The following is an 18869-nucleotide window of genomic DNA, read 5'->3' on the forward strand; positions in this document are numbered from 1 at the left end:
GTGACACTTAAATTGGTGTGGTCAGCAGGATGTCTACGCAGGAATTGTTAGTGAGGCAGGGATGTGCCCCTTCTCTCCTGGGTGTACAATGGGTGAAGGAGAAGTGGTTTGACCTGCTCCTGGTCATAGAATCAAATAAAGCAGCGGATGTGGTTGTGCTGGTAAAAAGATCCCCAAATCCACTTGCGTCTTCATCACTCTTAGCTGATACTGGGGACATTATCATGGACAAACAAGATGGGAACAGAACATTGCTACAAGACACGACTTGAATTTACGTTTATTTTATATATATATTTATATATATATACTTTTGTATAGATTAAACCGGGTGGGATTTTATCATATACATTTTTTTGGTATAATACATGAGAAACAGGAACAGGAACATAGCAAATATAAATCAGTACATTCCTTGAATGAACTCTTTGCCACACAGAGACTGAAAAATTGCATGCAATGGGGAGACAGAGAGAAGGGAAACCAGTTTTATTAAAAACAAAACCCCAAAGACAATCTAGGTACAACTGTCAACAGAAGAGCAGCACTATATATGGCAAACCTGTATAAATTAAAGGTAAGTTCCACTCTGACATCTACTATGCTTTAAAGTGCAATGAAGCCTGATTTATTTACCTACAGAATACAGGAAAGATTACCCCCCTCTCCCCATTCCAATCTATCCCTAAAAAAACCCCAAAACCAAACCACAAACGAGAAAACAGTAAAATAAATCTAAAGGATATACATTATCCACAGTCCTATAGAGACGCCTACATCTACTCAGTAGCACCAAGAATCTGATATGGGTGTAATTAAATCAATTAAAACTGGGGAGCAATGGGAACATCTGTTGCTGCTTTTGCAGACCTCCTGCCCTTCATTAGTGTCTTGGAGGGGAGGCGGCTCCTCTCCCTGTGCTGGAAGCCAAGGGGACAGTGTCCTGTCCTCTTTCCATCCCTGGCTGAGCTGTCTTGGCAGCAGGCTACAAACACACACACACACACACACAGAGAGCACAGTGAGAGCAGCTGCAGGTTACACCAAGGGGATGTGATGGGAAGCCGAGGCCACACGTGTGCACGCACAGGTGTCTGCACGTGGGTGCATGTGTGTGGAGGGAGTGGGACTGATCTACACAGAGGTGAAGGGTTGTGTGAGTCCAACACATGCCATGAGCCTCTTTGGTGAGAGGGTGATGGGAAGGGGAGAGAGGGAGAGAAAGGGACTCAGCACAGTCCTCCTCTTGCCAGCCTCTGGTTGTGTCGTCTTCCAAGGCTGGGGGCTTGTATGCCACAGTTCATCCGTCTCCACATGCCACCTCTCAGCAGGCTTCAGTAGCCAAAGGTCTCCTGGGAAGCATAGACCATGTAGAGGAAGCCGTCCTCATCCTTCTCTTGCTCGTAGATCTCCGAGATGGGGGTAGACACACTCACCATGCTGTGCTGGTTCACCAGCAGGAAGAAAGCCTGGGTGGGATTCAGCTGCAAGCGACGCCTGTGGGGGCAAGGGCAGGAGGGCCTGGGTCAAGCCACAGCGTGTTCTGCCTTCCCCCCAGCAACACTGTTCCTATGGGGCCAGGCCTGCAGAGCTGGGACCTTCTCCACAGGCTCAGGACATGGTGTTTAATGCTCAGCTGAGCTGGTCGGGGCTCCAAGGCCTCCAGAGGCAGGACTCTGCAAACCCCCTTCTCCAAGTGCTGCTGACAAGGGCAAAGCAGATGGGTGTGTTCCATAAGGATATGGAGGCGTCCCTACCCATGGAAAAGGGGCTGGAACTAGATGACCTTAAGGTTCTTTCCAACCCAAACCATGCTAGGATTCTATGATTCTACAAAAGAAGGGGATTGGAATCCACCTCATCATCTCCCTATGAGGGAGGTCACAGTCCTTCACTAGATGCTAAGAACCTGTCTCCCCCGCACCCCAAACAGTCTGTACCACAACACAAGGCTGCTATGGCTGTCATATCCCCGTCCCAACCCTCAGCAGCTGCCTCTGCCTCATTCTAACCCCGCACCCTGCGTTCAGGGCCTGTGGGCAAGGACAGGTTCACAGCACACCAGCTGCAGCCACCGCACTCACCGGATTATTTTGACCAATTCACTCATGTTGACATGGTCTGGGACAAGGAACTTGGTCTTGTCCAACACTGGCAGCTGTTTCTCCCCTTTATAGCGTTCGATGATGACCTGGGGAGAAAGTCAATGGTAGGGTCAGCCACAGTTCACAGCGCCCCAAGAACTGGCCTCAAGGTCAAGCACAAATCAAACTACACAAAGGGGAAAGTTGAGGTGAGGCCCCACTTTGCTTCACCCTCACAGGGAAACTTAACAGAAGGACACAAGCAGTGCCCATCAGGCTGGCTGCAGACAGCTCTTCAGCAAAAAGTTATCTCTGCTTCAGCCAGACAGTGGAAAGCATCCAAGATAAGTGAACTAAAGCACTGATTGCTCTGGCTGCCTGAGAAACAGTTGGTATTTGTGGATTGATTGACCTACCTCTGTGCCCTGCAGGAGAAACGGCAGAGGAGTGAGGTTTATTTTAACATCACTTTCCGACTGACCAAAACCATAGGTTTTGCTGGCTTGAGCTAAGGACTGAACTCATGGTGCACAGCTGGAGACATTCTCCTTCCCTTTTCAACCACAGCTCTGGGCTGCTGCTGTTCAGCATCTACCTGCTTGCTCAGGAAGAGCTGTGGATATTCTCAAAGAGTATTCTGAGGTTTTAGTTTATAATACTTACAGGTTTTAGAAATCACTGTGAAGCCACCCAAGGCTTTTCTTCAGAAAGGGGGACTTTGGATTTTGCCATTCCTGCTCCTTACTTAAACACTCCAGTGTGCAGACTCATGGACTCCAAAAGAGATGAGCTGTGTGGTGAGCTTCCAGGGCACATCAGCCCTGTAGGAGGTCTTGCCTGGGAAAGCTCTTACCACATTTTGAAAGGGCTAAAGAATGGTTCCTGTTCAGTTCTCCTGCTATTATAATTAATTAATTTCTTCTGTTAAGGAGTCTGCTGACAGCTACAATTGCTATTCTAAACTAGCTTGGAAATGTCCTATTTCTATTCCAAGGAATAAGGTGGCAGGCAGTTAAAATAAGTAATGATATCACTTATAAAGCTCAATCCATTCCATTACAGTGATACTCTGACTCACATCTCTCCAATACCTACTTATTTTCTCCACAGAAAGACATTTGTATCCCAATTAGTTCATTGTCATCTCTGAGTTGAGACTCAACATTATTTTTCACTCTAAGGAGTTCTAGAAATCATCTTCCCAGGTCTTTTCCAAAACTATATGGGAGACTGCCAAGTGCCTTTGGACAATGAGGGACGGAGCAGCATGGAGGCACCAGGATCCCCACAAGATGGCTCTGTGGAGCCGAAAGGATCAGGAGAACCTCTGGGAACACTGATTTCCCTTTCCATTAATCATCTGTTAACGCTCACCAGCCTCTATCAGCAGCAGCAGCAGCGTAACTCCTGCTGCCTGTCCACACCAGAGCCAAATCAGGCACTGGTTGGGATGCTGCGGTACCACCAGTGAGCTGGGAATGCCTGAGGAGTTCCCTGGAGGGCTGGGATGGGCACATCTACACCGCAGGCAGCTCCCGGGTGAGTGGGGGCTGTGAGGCACCTGGGTGAGAGCTCTGCACCCAGAGCCTCGGGGGACCCCATCCTGGACAAAGCTCACGCAAGGGGAACCCAGGAGCCCGAGGACCAGGCAAGGAGCATATGAAAGTGCCCAGGAGTCCACCAATGTATTCTCACATTGGACATGTCTCCTCTTGATACTGAGCAAGAATGCCAGAGAGAAAGACCAGGGAAAGCCAAGTATTGCTCCTTCAGCCCTTGTGCAAGACAGGGAGCAGATGAAAGAACAGTTTTCTGCAACAGGTTATAGCATGCATCAGGATGCCCCTCACCAACCTGCTACCATCCCTTCCTCCTCGCAGGAGAAGGGTAAAGACAAAGAGAAGCAGAACCATCCTATTGTATTTCATTTGTCTTGCTTGGGCATACGAGTATTTTGGCTCTAAGGGGATGAACAGTCCCAAGGGGCTAGACACTCACAGCAGCCACATACAGGGATGCTGCTCTGGCCACTGAGAAACAGAGGCACAAAAGGGCAGCTCTGCAGCAACCTTTCCATGCAGAGGGCCCTGTACACTGGGGCTGCGCCTCACTTCTCACCTGCATCTAGCAGGAACAGAAGCAGACATCTCTCATTACCAGCCAGGTCCATCCCACAAAGGAAAGCCTCTCAATTAGTCCAAGAATGGGCCAAGAAGGATGTCCTGGCTGTTAAAGCAGCAGCTGCCTTGTGTCCTGGGCAGACAGAGGGCCTCTCATGTAAAACAGCTCCAGGAGTTTCTGTTTCCAAGAAGATGAGCTGTTATTTAGGTAACCAGCTCTGGGAACAGGTGGCCAATGGACAAAACGTTCTTGTCCAGCTTGGAGGGAAATGTGTGATCAAATGCTAATATTACATCTCTGTGGCCACAGGGCTTATATACAAAGCCACCTCTCCTTCTGCATTGTGTTCCAAGCTGCTGCTTCATGCCAAAGGGTTACTCAGTGTGGGACACCGCTCTTGGTGTGCTGAGACCCCACCACAGGTCTCTGCAGGAATAACATGAGCTGGGCACCAGTGGAAAGGCTCAGGGCAGAGCCTTGAGTCCTGATCCCACTGCAGAGGAGGCTTTGGCAGCATTTATAAACTGAACCCCTGTTCTGGAGCCAGTCTGAAGAGGTAGAAAATGATTTTGGTAGGGAATGAGGCTAGATCTAGCAGCCTAAGAGAGGAAAGGCTGCCACCGCTCCACGCCCCCAGGTTCAACCAGCAGCAAGACACAGAATGTATTCCTAGCAGGCACACGCACTCAAATGCACGTGTGTAACACATATACACGGCCAGCCACAGAGATCACCGCAGACGTACAGAATGCTCACACAAACACAGAGAGCACCAACAGTTTCATCCTGTCCCCCTCCAGCTGAGCAGGGTGAAGGTCCTTTAATGGCAATATTGACAGTAACCCTGTCCAGAAGGTGCTCTGGTCATGTCAGCCCCGGACACTGGGTCTAACAGCTCCCCAGAACAGCCCCCCGCAGGAGCCCAGAGAAGGCTGTCCCACCAGCTCTCTCCTAACACGTGTACGTGGCACAGCCCCTTCCTCAGCCTGCTCTGGAGACAGGACAGAGATGCCCTTCCCTGGGCACAAAGCCAGGCCATGCATGCTGCAAATCATCCCAGCCCTCTGTCACAGCAAAAAGGGACTCACCCAAGGGTTCTGAGTGGAAACTGGAGATGCAGGATGACGGCAGCAGCTGCAGCACAGCTTGCTGTGCTTTCTGCAGCAATAAGGGTGTGACCTGGGCATCTTCTCCCCAGCTCCCACTGGGCTGTGGGCTCAAACCCCTTTGCTAATTCCAAGTGCCTCCTTGAACCAAGACCTTCCTACAGCCAATTTGCTGCACTGAACTGCTCAGACCCACAGCTATGCCCTGCACCATGTTGCAGTATAAGGCTTTGCTCAGCCCAAGCACTGAAAGCAACATACAGTGGACTTTCAACATTGTCAGTGACACAGACAGTGGGATTGAGTGCGCCCTCAGCAAGTTTGCCGATGACACCAAGCTGTGTGGTTCGGTTGACACGCCGGAGGGAAGGGATGCCATCCAGAGGGACCTTGACACGCTTGTGAGGTGGGCTGATGCCAACCTGATGAAGTTTAACCATGCCAAGTGCAAGGTCCTACACCTGGATCAGAGCAATCCCAGGCACAGCTACAGGTTGGGCAGAGAAGAGATTCAGAGCAGCCCTGCAGAGAAGGACTTGGGGGTGTTGGTCGATGAGAAAATGAACATGAGCCGGCTGCAGTGTGCGCTCGCAGCCCAGAAAGCAACCGTATCCTGGGCTGCATCAAGAGAAGCGTGACCAGCAGGTCAAAGGAGGTGATCCTGCCCCTCTATACTCTGCTCTAGTGAGACCTCACTTGGAGCACTGTGTGCAGTTCTGGTGTCCTCAACATAAAAAGGACATGGAACTGTTGGAACAAGTGCAGAGGAGGCCACGAGGATGATCAGGGGACTGGAGCACCTCCTGTATGGAGACAGGCTGAGAAAGTTGGGGCTGTTCAGCCTGGAGAAGAGAAGGCTGCGTGGAGACCTCAGAGCAGCCTTCCAGTATCTGAAGGGGGCCTACAAGGATGCTGGGGATGGACTATTCATTAGGGACTGTAGTGACAGGACAAGGGGATGGGTTAAAACTTAAACAGGGGAAGTTTAGATTGGATATAAGGAAAAAGTTCTTTACCGTGAGGGTGGTGAGGCACTGGAATGGGTTGCCCAGGGAGGTTGTGAATGCTCCATCCTTGGCGGTGTTCAAGGCCAGGTTGGATGAGGCCTTGGGTGGCATGGTTTAGTGTGAGGTGTCCCTGCCCATGGCAGGGGGGTTGGAACTAGATGATCTTAAGGTCCTTTCCAACCCAAACTATTCTATGATTCTATGACTTGCAGGAACTTTGCTATGTAAAAGAGACAGCATCAAACTTGATGTCAGGGTCTACCTGAGACCAGGCCTTTAGAGGTACCAGTGACACAAACACAGCTGGAACCCCCAAGGCCACTGAACAAAGAGGTTACCGGGAGGGCTCAGGTCTCTGCCATGACTAATCCTACACACACACAGCTCCCCAGACATCCACACCAGTGGATGGACCCTGATGACACAGAAGCCTTCTCCTAGGGCTGTTGGTTGACCCCAACACAAAGAGCACTCCAGCTCAACTCTCTCACCATGGTTCAGCAATGCTGGTAAAATTCTGCATGTGGATGCAGAGCTCTGGCTCCTCCTGTTCACTTCCCAGGCAATACACATTTGTGTACAGGCACTTGATATATGTGTGTATATTTGATGTACAACTTATTTCTAGCCTGTCTTTATTGCTAGAGCTTAAGGCATTGTAATTAACTCTGCCACAACTCCAGAGAAATGCAGACCTAGCCTGATGCCATGAAATCCATGTTAAAAGCAGTGGTCAGTAAGTGTGTAGATGATATGGCATACTGGTATTCACTGTGCTGCAAAGGTCAGCTCTACTGAGCTGACAGCACGCAGAAAAGAAAGAATTCTTTTTGCTAGAAGATGCCGTGCTAGAATCCAAAGAAAAGCAGGAATGGACTAGTATGTGCCAAGAGTAGTTTGAGACATTAAGCCTTGAAGGCTAAATACTGATTGTATGCAATTCTAATCCAATGCCAAGGGAGCTGAACTAGGGATACGTCCCACTTTTTGGTCATACATGCTATGGTATTGCAAATACTAACTCAAGCAATTCCCAAGCATATTATTTCACTAAGTTCTCCATCTTCTCAGAAAGAGAAACAAATACTAATACTTAGCTAGGATATCACAAGCACACTCACAGTCAAAGAACAAGACAGCATATTAAGTCTGACATGGAAAGGAAGAACTGGAGTTAATTCATGGAGTCTTCATGAAGCACATGTCAATAACAGGTAATGGGAAAGCACAGAAAGTGTGTGGTGTGAATTATCCTAACAGGGTCTCTGCTTTCAGTACAGCAAAGATCATCTTGTACATCCTTCTCTGGGCAGATGCAGACAAACCCTTACCAGGTTATCCAGGAAAAGCCAAGTAGCTACTACAGAAAACAAACAAAACCCAACCCACACAAAGCTGTATTAGTTTGGAAGGAGATCTGAGATCAAATGAGCTCCTTGCCTCTAGGGCAGGTGTGAAGCGTAGGAGAAAGGCTGCACTTTGCATTGCTCAGAATGCAGCTGGCATGCACCGGGCATAGGAAGCTTATGGAGCATCCTGTATTGATTCTGGGGAGCAAGGCTTTGTAACCTCTGTGGCTGGCTGGTGAAGGCAATCCAGCAGCAGCACAGAGGGGTCATGAGAACAAGGGCTAACACAGAACAGTGGGAACAACTTACCGGGATTTTGTTGGGATGCTGCTCTCGGATCTGCTGCACTTCTTTACAACGATCCGCTGGAGAGAAAGAGTGAAGAAGCAGAGTTAGAAACACGTGGCTGTGCAAGCTCAGGCAAACCTGAGGTAACCACCGTGCAAACCACAGACAAAGAGGGACACTGCTAAAGAAATGCACATTCTGCTCATCAGGACTCTTCTGACCAGTTTGCAGCACGGAGATGGTCAGGATATGTCAGCTTCAGTGATCAAACCTTTATGGCTTCCTGCCACCCCAGTCACCTCCCAGGGCAGGGACATACTACCCTGCCCAGTAAAACTGGGCAACACACATGGAAACCAAATGACTGAAGTGATCCCATAAGGATAACAAAACTGTATTCTTACATCTGCCTTAAGCGAATGCAGCTCATGGCCATCAGTGCTGGGCAGCAGCACAGCTTTAGGGCTCAGCTCTGGAAGTTCAGGCTGTGTCTCCTGGCTGCTTCCCCAGAGGAGAGGAGTCTCTAACTGGGGCTGGGTTTTAGCCATTTCCTTCTGCCCTTTGTGCACTTCCAAGCACTATCTGGCACAATGCCTCAGTCTGAAAGAGATACACCTTGCCAAGGAGGGCTCCTTCACTCTCACAGACCTACAACAGCTACTGGCCTGACAGAAAGTACTTCTAGACCTGTTGTGGAAACAGGAAATAAAACTTAAGCAAAGAAATGACCCAGGTACTAAAAGATCTTTTTTCCTGCAGTACTCTTACACTTTCCAACCCATTTTCCTCCAGAGTTCACGTTTGACACACACAACAGGCAGCACGTAAAAGCCTGTATGCTCTTTGAGCTTACAGGAGAAATTCAAATGCCCCCTCATTGTTTTATCAGAGGGCTCTCCACTTACCACAATCCAAAGTAGCAGGAGAGGACAGAACCCTGCCAGGATCAGCTATGTCTGTGTGCACTCTTCCTGCGACACTACAGACCTATGCTCCTCCTTTGCATTACCATTACCCTGGGAAGTGCTTCACAGCCTACAACAGCTCCTCTGAAGCACCCTGGGGAAGCAGTTTCATGGACTACAGCAGGTAAAGCCAGGGGGTGAAGGCCAACAACTAAGGACCACCTTGAAATGCAAGATCTGGGTCTTGCAGGATCTGTCATGGGATCCTCGTGTCACTGGCACAGCACCCTCTTCAAGCCTGACCCCCCTGAACTGCTTCACACAGCCTCAGTTCCTCACAACCTACCACAATAGGGCAGGATAAGTGCAGGTGTTTGTGTTTTCTCCCCACAAACATTAAGCGTTTCTCCTCTAACCACTTGCTAAAACCCTATTTCTTATAAACTGAAATTGGTTAGATGCTACTTTGGGAACAGACTGAGTTTCTTTTGGGACACAACTATAAAGTCACCAGATCACAGAGGCTTTTAAGTACTTAATTATCTTTTTAAGATAATGAAGGGAAATTATCTCTCTGCTAGGAGCTGCCAAACTTTTCTACTGTAGGACTCCATGGGCTAGCAAGACAAAGCAAGATTATTTGGATTTGATGGAAAATTCAGGCATTTTTGTTTGGGGTTTTGTGACTGAAGATGTAGTTCCCCATGTTTCCTTTTCACCATACCCAGTGCTTAAGGGCACCCAGATTTATCCTTGTCCAGGCCATTTTCCCCTGAGGTCCAAAATCAGCAAGGAGTTAGGCAGCAATCAGCACTGCATGTGACACTGGTACAGCAATGGCTGCAGGACACAGTGACAGAAAACATCAAGCACACAAGCAACCAACGCACAGGACAGCATCTGAAAGGCTGGAGATCCAGAGCATGAATGGACAACACTTACCAGCATAAGCACTTTAGGCTCAGGCTTGCTGGGTTATTAACAGAGCCTGCAGAAAGCTGTGTCCTCATGGCTGGAGAGTCCATGCTTCAGTATCCACCCTATCCTGTGTCATATCTGGTGAGATGGCCATCTGGCCTCTGGCTATCTGGTAAGATGGCAATGTGGATGAACCCCCCAGACATCATGCATTTCCCTGTAGGGTCACAAAACCTTTGTGCATAATTATGAGAAAGGTCTGAGAAGCAATTAGCTGAAGGTCAGTTGTCAGCCTTTGCATGTTACCATGGCTAGTGATATACATAACCTCAGAGCATCCAAGTGGTCTCGGCTGCATGCACCAAAAGGCAGCCTGATACCCCTCCTTGCTCCCTGGAAGCATCACTAACTACAGCTCAAGGGTTTCTTCCAGGTCTTGCTGCCTCTATGCTCAGCAGGAATCAAGGGCAGCAGCCACGAGTGACAAAGCTCTCAACCAGACTCAAGTCTGACATACGGTCCCCTGACCCACTCTTTAAGACCTGCCATGTGCCCAGGACCCAGTCCCTCAGGTCAGATGTGTGCAGAGCTTTTGCCCTCCCTCTGTAAGGGGGCTGATCTGCAGGTTACCACAACACAATGACAGCTGGTGCTGCTTTACTCAAAGGGCTGCAGGATCCCTTCAGCAGGTAAGTGTGATTGCAGCTACAAGCACCTAAGCTCTTCTTCTTCTGCCCAGGGGATGCCTATTTCAGAAACTTCATTCTTGAAGGCAGTTGGGATCAACCCCACCTAAGCTGTTCAGATGCCCCAAGACCCAAGCAGAAGTTTCCAGGCCATCGGAAGCTCTGCTAAGGAACGCACTCAGTCCCATCCTAGCCTTGGAGGTCCAACCAAACAGGCTGGGAATCAAGAGAATCTATCCTGCCTCAAACACTGCACAATGGTAATTTCTGTGCACATCACAGTTCAGGTGCTAGAGATCTTCTGCAAGAAGTAGGTGATGGTCACCCACAACCTCCTCACCTGAGAGCTAGAGGTTGATCCTCTGTCTTATGTCAGCATCTTCAACATCACATAGCAAAGAATGGCTATAAATACCACCTTGAATTTCATGTATCTGTAGTCTAAGTCACAGGAATAAAGAGAAAACCATTAAAGGGGTCTCAAGAGAGACATGGTGGAGATGCCAGCCTGGCACCCAGGCTCATGCCACATACAGCACTGCAGGCAGGTTGCTCCCTCCACCCTGCCACTAGCAGTGTCTGCACACTCATATTCCATACATGATGGCACTGACTTTACAAGCCTTGTTCTTCTCCTGTAGCTCCCAAATTACAACTGTGCTATTTGAGGTTAAGACTTTCCCCTTTCCTGTAGCACCTGGCCACAGTTAATCCTAAGCCTATATATGTAAAGGGACCCACAACTGTTTGTACAACCCAGTCCCTATCTGCATTCTTTTCTCTGGCCCCTCCTTGCTAAACACCTGATTGCAGCAGCTCAGGGCCTCCAAGCAGGATGGGATAGAGGAGCTGAGGCAAGATTCCTGACCTGCACACAGAGGGAATAGCGCCGTGCCTGCTCCACATCTGCTGCGAAGGAAGCTGGGCTTCTCCCCACTGCCAGGACGTGAGAGCTCAAGATGGCAGCGAAGATAAAAACCACACCCTTTCCATTAGTTATTCCCGGCAAAAATTCACTGCTGGGGCCTATGAAAGACAGGAGTATTTTTGTAGCATTACATATGCCACAGCAATTGCCTGTTTCTCCTCCAACTGCTGTTTCAACTGTTAAGTACCCACAGCAAAGCTTGCAAATTGCCCAAAACACCAGAATCTCAGCTGTTTTTCTTAACTGAGGTCCTTCCCAAGCTGTTCTCCCAAAGACGTGGGCACACCACGTATCCCATGGCAATGAGGGATGAGCTGGTTATGGCAGTTAAGAACAGCAGAAAATTTTAAGCCAGACTTTCCAAACATGAACCTTTTTATCAGCAGTGCCCAGTAATGTGTGCTATGGGAGAGTGCTGTGCTGGGTGCTGTGCAGACACAGGACACAAGGACAGCCCTGTATGCAAAACAGTTTAATCAGACAAAAAGTACAGATGGTGGAACAGAAGGAAAACACATGGCAAGTTCTCCAGCAATGCAGCTGTGTGATGGATAGCATTTTTCAGGAGACACTGGACAAACACTGGTACTGCCCTGGGGCAGCAGATGGACTCTGCAACCAGCCCTGTTGCCTGTGACCAACAGGAATGCTGTTAAGAAAACACCATGAAGAAAAAACACTACCTGAAACGTCATCAATGTGCTACCAGGTCAACAGCTCCTGAGCTGAGCAAGAGCTGCGTGTGGAAAGCAAAGAGCAGAAATTCACCAAGTCAGCTACTGCCTCTCCCTGTGATCCCACGTCCCACGGCTCCTGGTCCAGCCCTCTATGGCATGAAGGGAGTGTGCAGATATCCCTGCCACTGGCAGCAGGCTGCCAGCCCCGTGGCTTTCTCACTGCCCTCCACAAGACACTGGCAGCCAGCTTAGGGGTGGATCCACCTCGGAGCTGAAGCAGATGCAAAAATGAACATGCCCCGTCCCAGGGCAGAGGTTGCTGGAACTTGATCCTCCCTCTAGGAGATCTTCTGTGAGGAAGAACTGGATGGTTTGAAATCAGGGTACATCTGGGATGAGCTGGCAACTGCTGAAGACACAGGGAAGTTATGCAGGTCAGTCCAGACGAACATCCATACATATTTCTGTGGTGACACACCACCCTAAGGCCAACACCTCTCACCACCAGGAAGTGCACCCCGTGTATGTGTCCATGGCTCACACCACAGCTGACCTGACCTGTCCTTGCCCAATGCTGGAGGGCTGGTTCGCAGGCCTGCGGCACTGCAGGAGGAACAAGAGGAGACTCCACATCCAGGAAAGGAGGGCAGAGCTCAGGAGGCCGGCTGTGTCCTGTGAAAGCTGTCCTTGCTGCTAAGAAAAGGCTGCTGTCTCAGGCTACATAGGACCACAGCAATGTAGAAACCTGTGATTCTGATCATTGGTTGTATTTTAGTTCTTCTGTCTGCAAAGACGAGAGGGCTCTGGACAGGATGAATAACCTGGGATCAAAACTACACTGGTTTGAACTTCATGTCTGATACAAAGCATGTCTCTCCAGCATGGTGTAGGTAGAGCCTGGTGCTCTGCTGTCACAGGAAGGTATGAACATGAACGTGGAGCAACTGATGAGGTCTACAGGACTATCCCTTTTGTTACAACTTCATTACAAGATGTTTAATGTCTGGCAGGATTTCTGAGTACCCTGCTCCCAGAGCCCTGTGAGTGCAGAGGGATCTCAGCAGCCTGGTTATTTGTATATCCCAATCTTCCTGGCTGCGTGGCAATGAATTTTAAAAGGCAAACAGGAACCACCTTCATTATTGTTTTTTTTCAGTTTCAAAATATATCTGAATATAATTGAACCTGACTCCAGGAATGACTATTTGCATCTGGCAAATCCATGATAAGGGCTCAGCTCATGACCAAGCAGAGCCGCACAACAACCATGAAGTCTAAATTCATGTCAAGGCACATGCTCTCTGGATGCACAGTACCACGTCACCCCTGCCAGGGGCCATGCAGGATGAGCAGTGGGCCTCCAGCATTCAAACAGCTTTAAACAGGGCTTTAAACTCACTACACCTCCTGAGCATGGGAGGCAAATGGGCAATACCTTCTGTGCCATGTTTGGATGGCATACTGAGTACTTACATCAGAGTTCCAGATAAGGAATGGGTTTATTTTGCTCAGTGTTTAATCACAGTTCACTAGCCTTGGAAAAAGAACAGCAAGTTCCCTCTGCATGAGCCTCAGGAGATTGTCCTCTGTGAGGGCTTCCCTCAAGCTTTTAGTTGACCTTTTCTTCTGTCTTGACAACCTTTGCAATTATAAGCCTCTAAGACAGGAGAGATGCACTCAGATTTCTCAGAACTACTCACAACACTTCAAATTGCTCAAAGAAAGAAGTGGCACTCCTGACAGAACCGTGTTTTAATGCAGAACACCACATGCGCGTGCACAGAGTTCGCACAGCCCAGGACATCGCTATTTGTGCACAAACAGGCCTGGACATGCACAGAGTTGCAGAGTCTATTTGGAGAGATGTGCCAGACATAAGAGCCTTGAACTTACTCCTTTGTTTTCTCTCACAGCCTATTTCTAAACTGCCTTCCGAAGACAAAAGGCAACAAATGACTGCAGGACCAGAGTCAAGAGTCTGTATGCACTGCAGGTCAACCACAGAACGTCACCCAAGAGGGTGACACCTCCCAGGGGACTCTGGGTCTGGCCAAGGAAGGAACATAGAAGCCAACAGAGATGACCTGTCTGTGGCTCATGGCTACTTGATGACAGGCAGCAAGACTCCAGATTCATCAGTCTCCACCTTCCTGGCTCAAGGGGATATCTGAAGTTCTTGTAGTGAAGAAAGAACTAAGTAAAAGCAAAGGACACGCAGGTTTTATTATCCTGGCTGCCAGTCAGTTTTGTTATATAAAAGAATAATAATTAAAAAAAAACCAGCATTTGTGGTCTCCATGTCTAGCTGGCATTAGCTCTGGCTGTTTGTTCAGTTCTTCTCGTACCAGCATTTTCTTCAACACTGATAATTAACCACACACCAAAACACGTCATAGAATGTTCTCAGTAATTAATACAAGACAGGCAGCTAAGCATCAACTTGCAGCAGCAGCCTCACTTCAAGGAAGCCCAGCTCTTAAAGCACAACTGCTACAGCATGACTACTGCAAGCAGAGAGTCTGAGGACAAACTGACTGGTTAACCAACCTCACATCAGGACACTTTTCCAAGCCCCCACCAAGCAAAACTGTTATGACAAGCACAGGATGATGTGTGACACATGACAACTCATCCACTGCTGGCCTTTCAACTCATAAACACAGCTTACACTCAGGTGAGTCCCCTGAGAAGGCAACACTCTTCCCCAAAGCCAAGAGGAGAATTCAGCTCCACACGCTGCCATCATCTAATGCTGCCTTTCCTCTACAGTTAGGGGGCTTCCCAGAACTAAAGGCAGATCTCTCAGAGGGTTGAGCCTGCGATGGGAATACTCAGCCCAGAGAGGCTAAGGTTAAACCTCTAAGTTTGTCACCCAGCCAAGGGCTCCAGCTGCCCAACAGGACACAGCGTATGTGTCTCACTGCAAGTGCCTCCATTTCAGCAGGATGCTGGGGCACGAGGCCAGCTGGTGCTCAGTGAGCCCACTGGTCTAGGTTTAAGGTCCATGGCTGCCACCACACTGGTTGTGCACTGCATTGAAAACGAAGCTTGAAGCCTCTTGTCAGCCTTGCAACAGGGAGCAACCAATTCAAAACAACCCCTTCAAGAGCAGTGGGAGGCGCGAGCGCTGCCCAGCACTCCTGAGGACTCATGTCTTTACAGGAAGCACAATGGTGTTGTCAGGATGCTGCATGCTCTTTGCAGCCAGGACACCCTGTTCCTCTGACACAAACCACAGCTTTGTTCTGGGAATTGTTCTGGGCTTCTACGAAGGATGTGACTACACAGACCACAGCCACCTCGGTGGCTACAGCCAGGCTCAGCACATGAATGCAGAGGGTTACGGTCGGATTTTACTCCCATGCACTCAGACCAAAGATGCTCTGCTACAGACATGCCAAAGACAGGACCAGGTCACAGAGCACCACCCTGTCACCACTAACAGCACTCCAAATCACGGGAGAAGTCAGCTCTCAGTGCTCTCCACACATGCTGGCTCAACGCCCTGGTGTTTCCCAGCCAGTCCCTTTTTCACATCCTCAACAATGATGAATTTTATTCAGGATATATCCAAGGAAAAGCAGACGAACAAACAGAAGGAAATAATGTAAAAAGAAACCTCAGAAATACAAAATTGGAGAACACATGCGCTGAAGAAAGTAGAATCTTCAGTATGGGGTGGCAAAACAAGACCTAAGCAAGCCACTTGCTGTGAACCTGGAGCCTGGGAGCCTTTTGTAGACAGCCACATTCCTGACTCTGCCTTTTGTCTGGTTGTTTTTAGAACCACTCCACTTCTGTAAAGTTTTGAAGCTTTAAAAATCAAGCCCTGCTGAGGACACAGAGTCACTGTTGATGTTTTCCATCAGCCCTCTCCAACTGCATCGTAAACAATCACTTCCTGCCCCTGTTGTGTAATGATTTGAAGACAAAAACAAGCTGTATTTACTTTCTCCAACTGAGCAACTCCAGCCCTGACCCAAAGCAACTGTGTGGGCTGCCAGGCCTCCTCCTCCTCCTTCCCCTCCTCCTGGCTGAGCTCTGCAGACCAGTCAGCTGAGAGAGCAAAAGGGCAGAGGAAAGTACACAGAAACAAGGAGCACTTGCAGTTGCCGGCACCAAACTCCCTCACCCCCTCCTTCCCTCCCAGGCTATTTTAATCCTGCTTTCTTTCAGCTACTCTGAGCCTTGGATTTGGTTTTCCTTCTGGCTCATACGAAGCCTGAGCAACCTGCAAAGACAAACCGGATTCCTCCTGACCATAATAAGCTGATTCTCACCAGTTTAACAGCAAGTAGTTACTAAGGGTCACTAAGGACTTACTAGGTCTCTACTTCTTTTAATACATAGCTCAAGAGAACAAAGCTGGGTACAAAGCAGGGTCCAAACGAGCATCCCAGGGCACCCAGACTTCCCTTGTTTGTGCATGTTCCCTTGGCTCAGTCGCTGTGGCAGGAGAAGGCTGCATAAGCATTCAAGGCCTGGAAGGTTGTGCCAATAAATTACCAAATATTTACAGTTTCCAAGAGAGCAATGAGGGGTTGGATTAGCAGGAAAAAGCTGCAATTTTAAAGCTAACATAGGAAGCACGCCTTCACCTGCCTTTGGACAGCATATGACACAAATCAAGGCCTCATCTGGCATGAATACACCGATTTCAGCATTCTGCAGGCAGTAAAGCTCAACCAGTAGCCCCCTTGGGATGTAACTTGCCAGAAGCATGAACCTTTCCCAGTGCCAGCTGGCAAAGGTCAGGTGAAAGAGCAGCTGATGTTTCATCTGATTTCATTATCGGATCTGGCAATCCAATCTGGGAACTTCCGTGGTCACTGTCTTGTCGGTTTGAGTTTTCATTTTGAGTTTCCCCACCGTGTACTTAAACAAAGGGATGGGTGTGACAGGAGCATTAATTCTTTTGGTGTCAAAAACAACTAGAGAGGGTGTATCAAATTCCTGAAACAATAACTACTCTAAGCTTAAGGAGATGGGGAGGATGGAAGGTGATTTTTGAAGAGGTCATCGTGCTCTGACAGTCCAAAGTGTAAAGACTGGACCCAGGGCAGCAGTGAAACACGAATCGCAGAATGGTTTGGGCTGGAAGTAGCCTTAAATACCACCTAGATCTAAAAATATCTACCTCCTGACTCCTACCCTCGCCCTGCAGACTTCAGAGCTCCTTGCAGCCGACACCGCACCCCAGTCGCCCCAATTCCTCAGGCGGATGCACATACAAGACATGACACAGGAGGGTGACAGCTCACCAACCACACTCGGGTTCTCCAGCAGCCCTCCCCCCCCCCCCCCCCCCCCCCGGGCTCCTGGGGCCCGTTTTGTTATCCTGTGCTTTATAAAAACGGAGCTTATCGAGGGGGCACCTCCGCTGCGGGGTCAGCGACCGAGCCTGGGCTCCAGCACCCCATTCACCCCGGCAGGGCGCAGCGCTGTCCGCGCTCAGGGCTCGGTACATCGGGGGGAGGTCGCGGCGCTCCCCCGGCCCCTCCGCCAGCTCCCACGGCCCCTCCGCCAGCTCCCACGGCCGCCCCCCGAAGACCAGCGGTGGGGATGACATCACCGCGCGGCGGCCGCGGCACCGCCCGCCCCTTTCGGCGGAGCGCGGCGGCGGCCAAGCCCCCGGCCCCACGGGGACCCCCCAGCCTCACCCCAGCCCGGCTCACCGAAGGTGCGGCGCTGCTTGAAGGGCCGGTCCGACGGCATGGCGGCCAGGGCGGCGGCGGCGCCGGCGAGCGGCTCCTGTGGCGGCGCGGCCTGCGCGGGCGCTGCAGCGGAGTGGGTCACTGACGTCACCGCGGCACGCCCGGAGGGGCGGGGCTTGGCGCACGTTGCGGGGAGGGAGGAGCCCCGCTCGCCCCCTCCCGCTGCATCGGGGCGCGGGAGCAGCGGGAGGGACCCGGTGGTATCGGTGACAGCGCGGCTGCTCCCCGGCAGGACGGAGCGGTTCTGCCCGAGTAGCAGCTGAGCTCCAGCCTTGCTCCACACCAGGCCCGGGCGGCGGCCGTCGGAGGTGCCCGAAGGACGGAAAGAGTCGAGACTCCAGCGCGTGGTGATTGCTTCTTCTGGAGATCCCGGTTCCGCCGTGGTCCCAGCGGCACTGCGAGGAAGGGTCCGCATGCGTCCAAGAGCACAGACCACGGGCCCAGTTCTGAGCTTCCACAGCGCACAAACCCAGACACAAACCGATCCCAACGAGGTCACTGGCTACCTGCAATTCCCATGGCTGCCTCCATCATTTCCCAACTAACGAGTCTCTTGTTTTCTGCATTCAGAGCTGCATTTATGCTGAATATTTTAATGACTACAAATAGGGCAGGCTATTTCTGAATAAATGAATCAAACCCACACAGAACCAAAAACACACGGAATATCAGCATTCCATGGAGAACCGTGTTTAACATCCTTCCTCAATGTATGTACACTGCAACCAAAGCCGCATTCTGCCAACAGTGTTTCATTGCTTACAGTGAACTGGCACAAAACACAAGTGAATGCAGAATATTAAAGGATTAAGTACAATCTCAGTAAAAAAAAAAAAAGCATCTGTTAAAACACTGCTCCAATTATTGAAAGTGTCACCAATTAAAAATAGGTTTAAGTATAATCAAATTCTTTTCTCCTCTTAGAGCTCACCCAAGAAAGGAACAGTTACTTCCATGGCTAACATAATGGATTTTCCTTGACCAGGCAGTAGCAGTAGTTAAACAAACACAGATGTGTAAGGAAGACTCTTCAGTCACTTGTATAATTAAGATAAGAGCTGTTTCCAGTACAGGTCCTCTTAATCA

At 49.8% G+C, this 18869-nt stretch overlaps 1 protein-coding gene across 1 annotated transcript; it reads right to left on the bottom strand.

Moving 5' to 3' along the window:
* Window positions 1-1115: 1115 nt before the first annotated feature.
* On the bottom strand, window positions 1116-17870 carry MAP1LC3A (microtubule associated protein 1 light chain 3 alpha). The gene is made up of 4 exons (XM_080627760.1): window positions 17745-17870; window positions 7977-8032; window positions 2085-2191; window positions 1116-1497 (listed from the first exon to the last, which is right to left on the bottom strand). The coding sequence occupies exons 1-4, from the start codon at window positions 17782-17784 to the stop codon at window positions 1335-1337; spliced, it is 366 nt and encodes a 121-aa protein (XP_080483886.1). The 5' UTR covers window positions 17785-17870; the 3' UTR covers window positions 1116-1334.
* Window positions 17871-18869: the final 999 nt, after the last annotated feature.

The sequence above is a fragment of the Psittacula echo genome (assembly GCF_963264785.1).
Source record: "Psittacula echo genome assembly, chromosome: 12".
Classification (NCBI taxonomy): Eukaryota; Metazoa; Chordata; class Aves; order Psittaciformes; family Psittacidae; genus Psittacula; species Psittacula echo.

Coding starts and splice junctions, on each gene's coding strand:
- MAP1LC3A (XM_080627760.1), bottom strand. CDS start 17,784: ATGCCGTCGGACCGGCCCTTCAAGCAGCGCCGCACCTTCG. Junction 8,033..17,744: donor CAAGCAGCGCCGCACCTTCG/GTGAGCCGGGCT, acceptor CTTTCTCTCCAG/CGGATCGTTGTAAAGAAGTG. Junction 1,498..2,084: donor GAATTGGTCAAAATAATCCG/GTGAGTGCGGTG, acceptor TTGCCCCCACAG/GCGTCGCTTGCAGCTGAATC.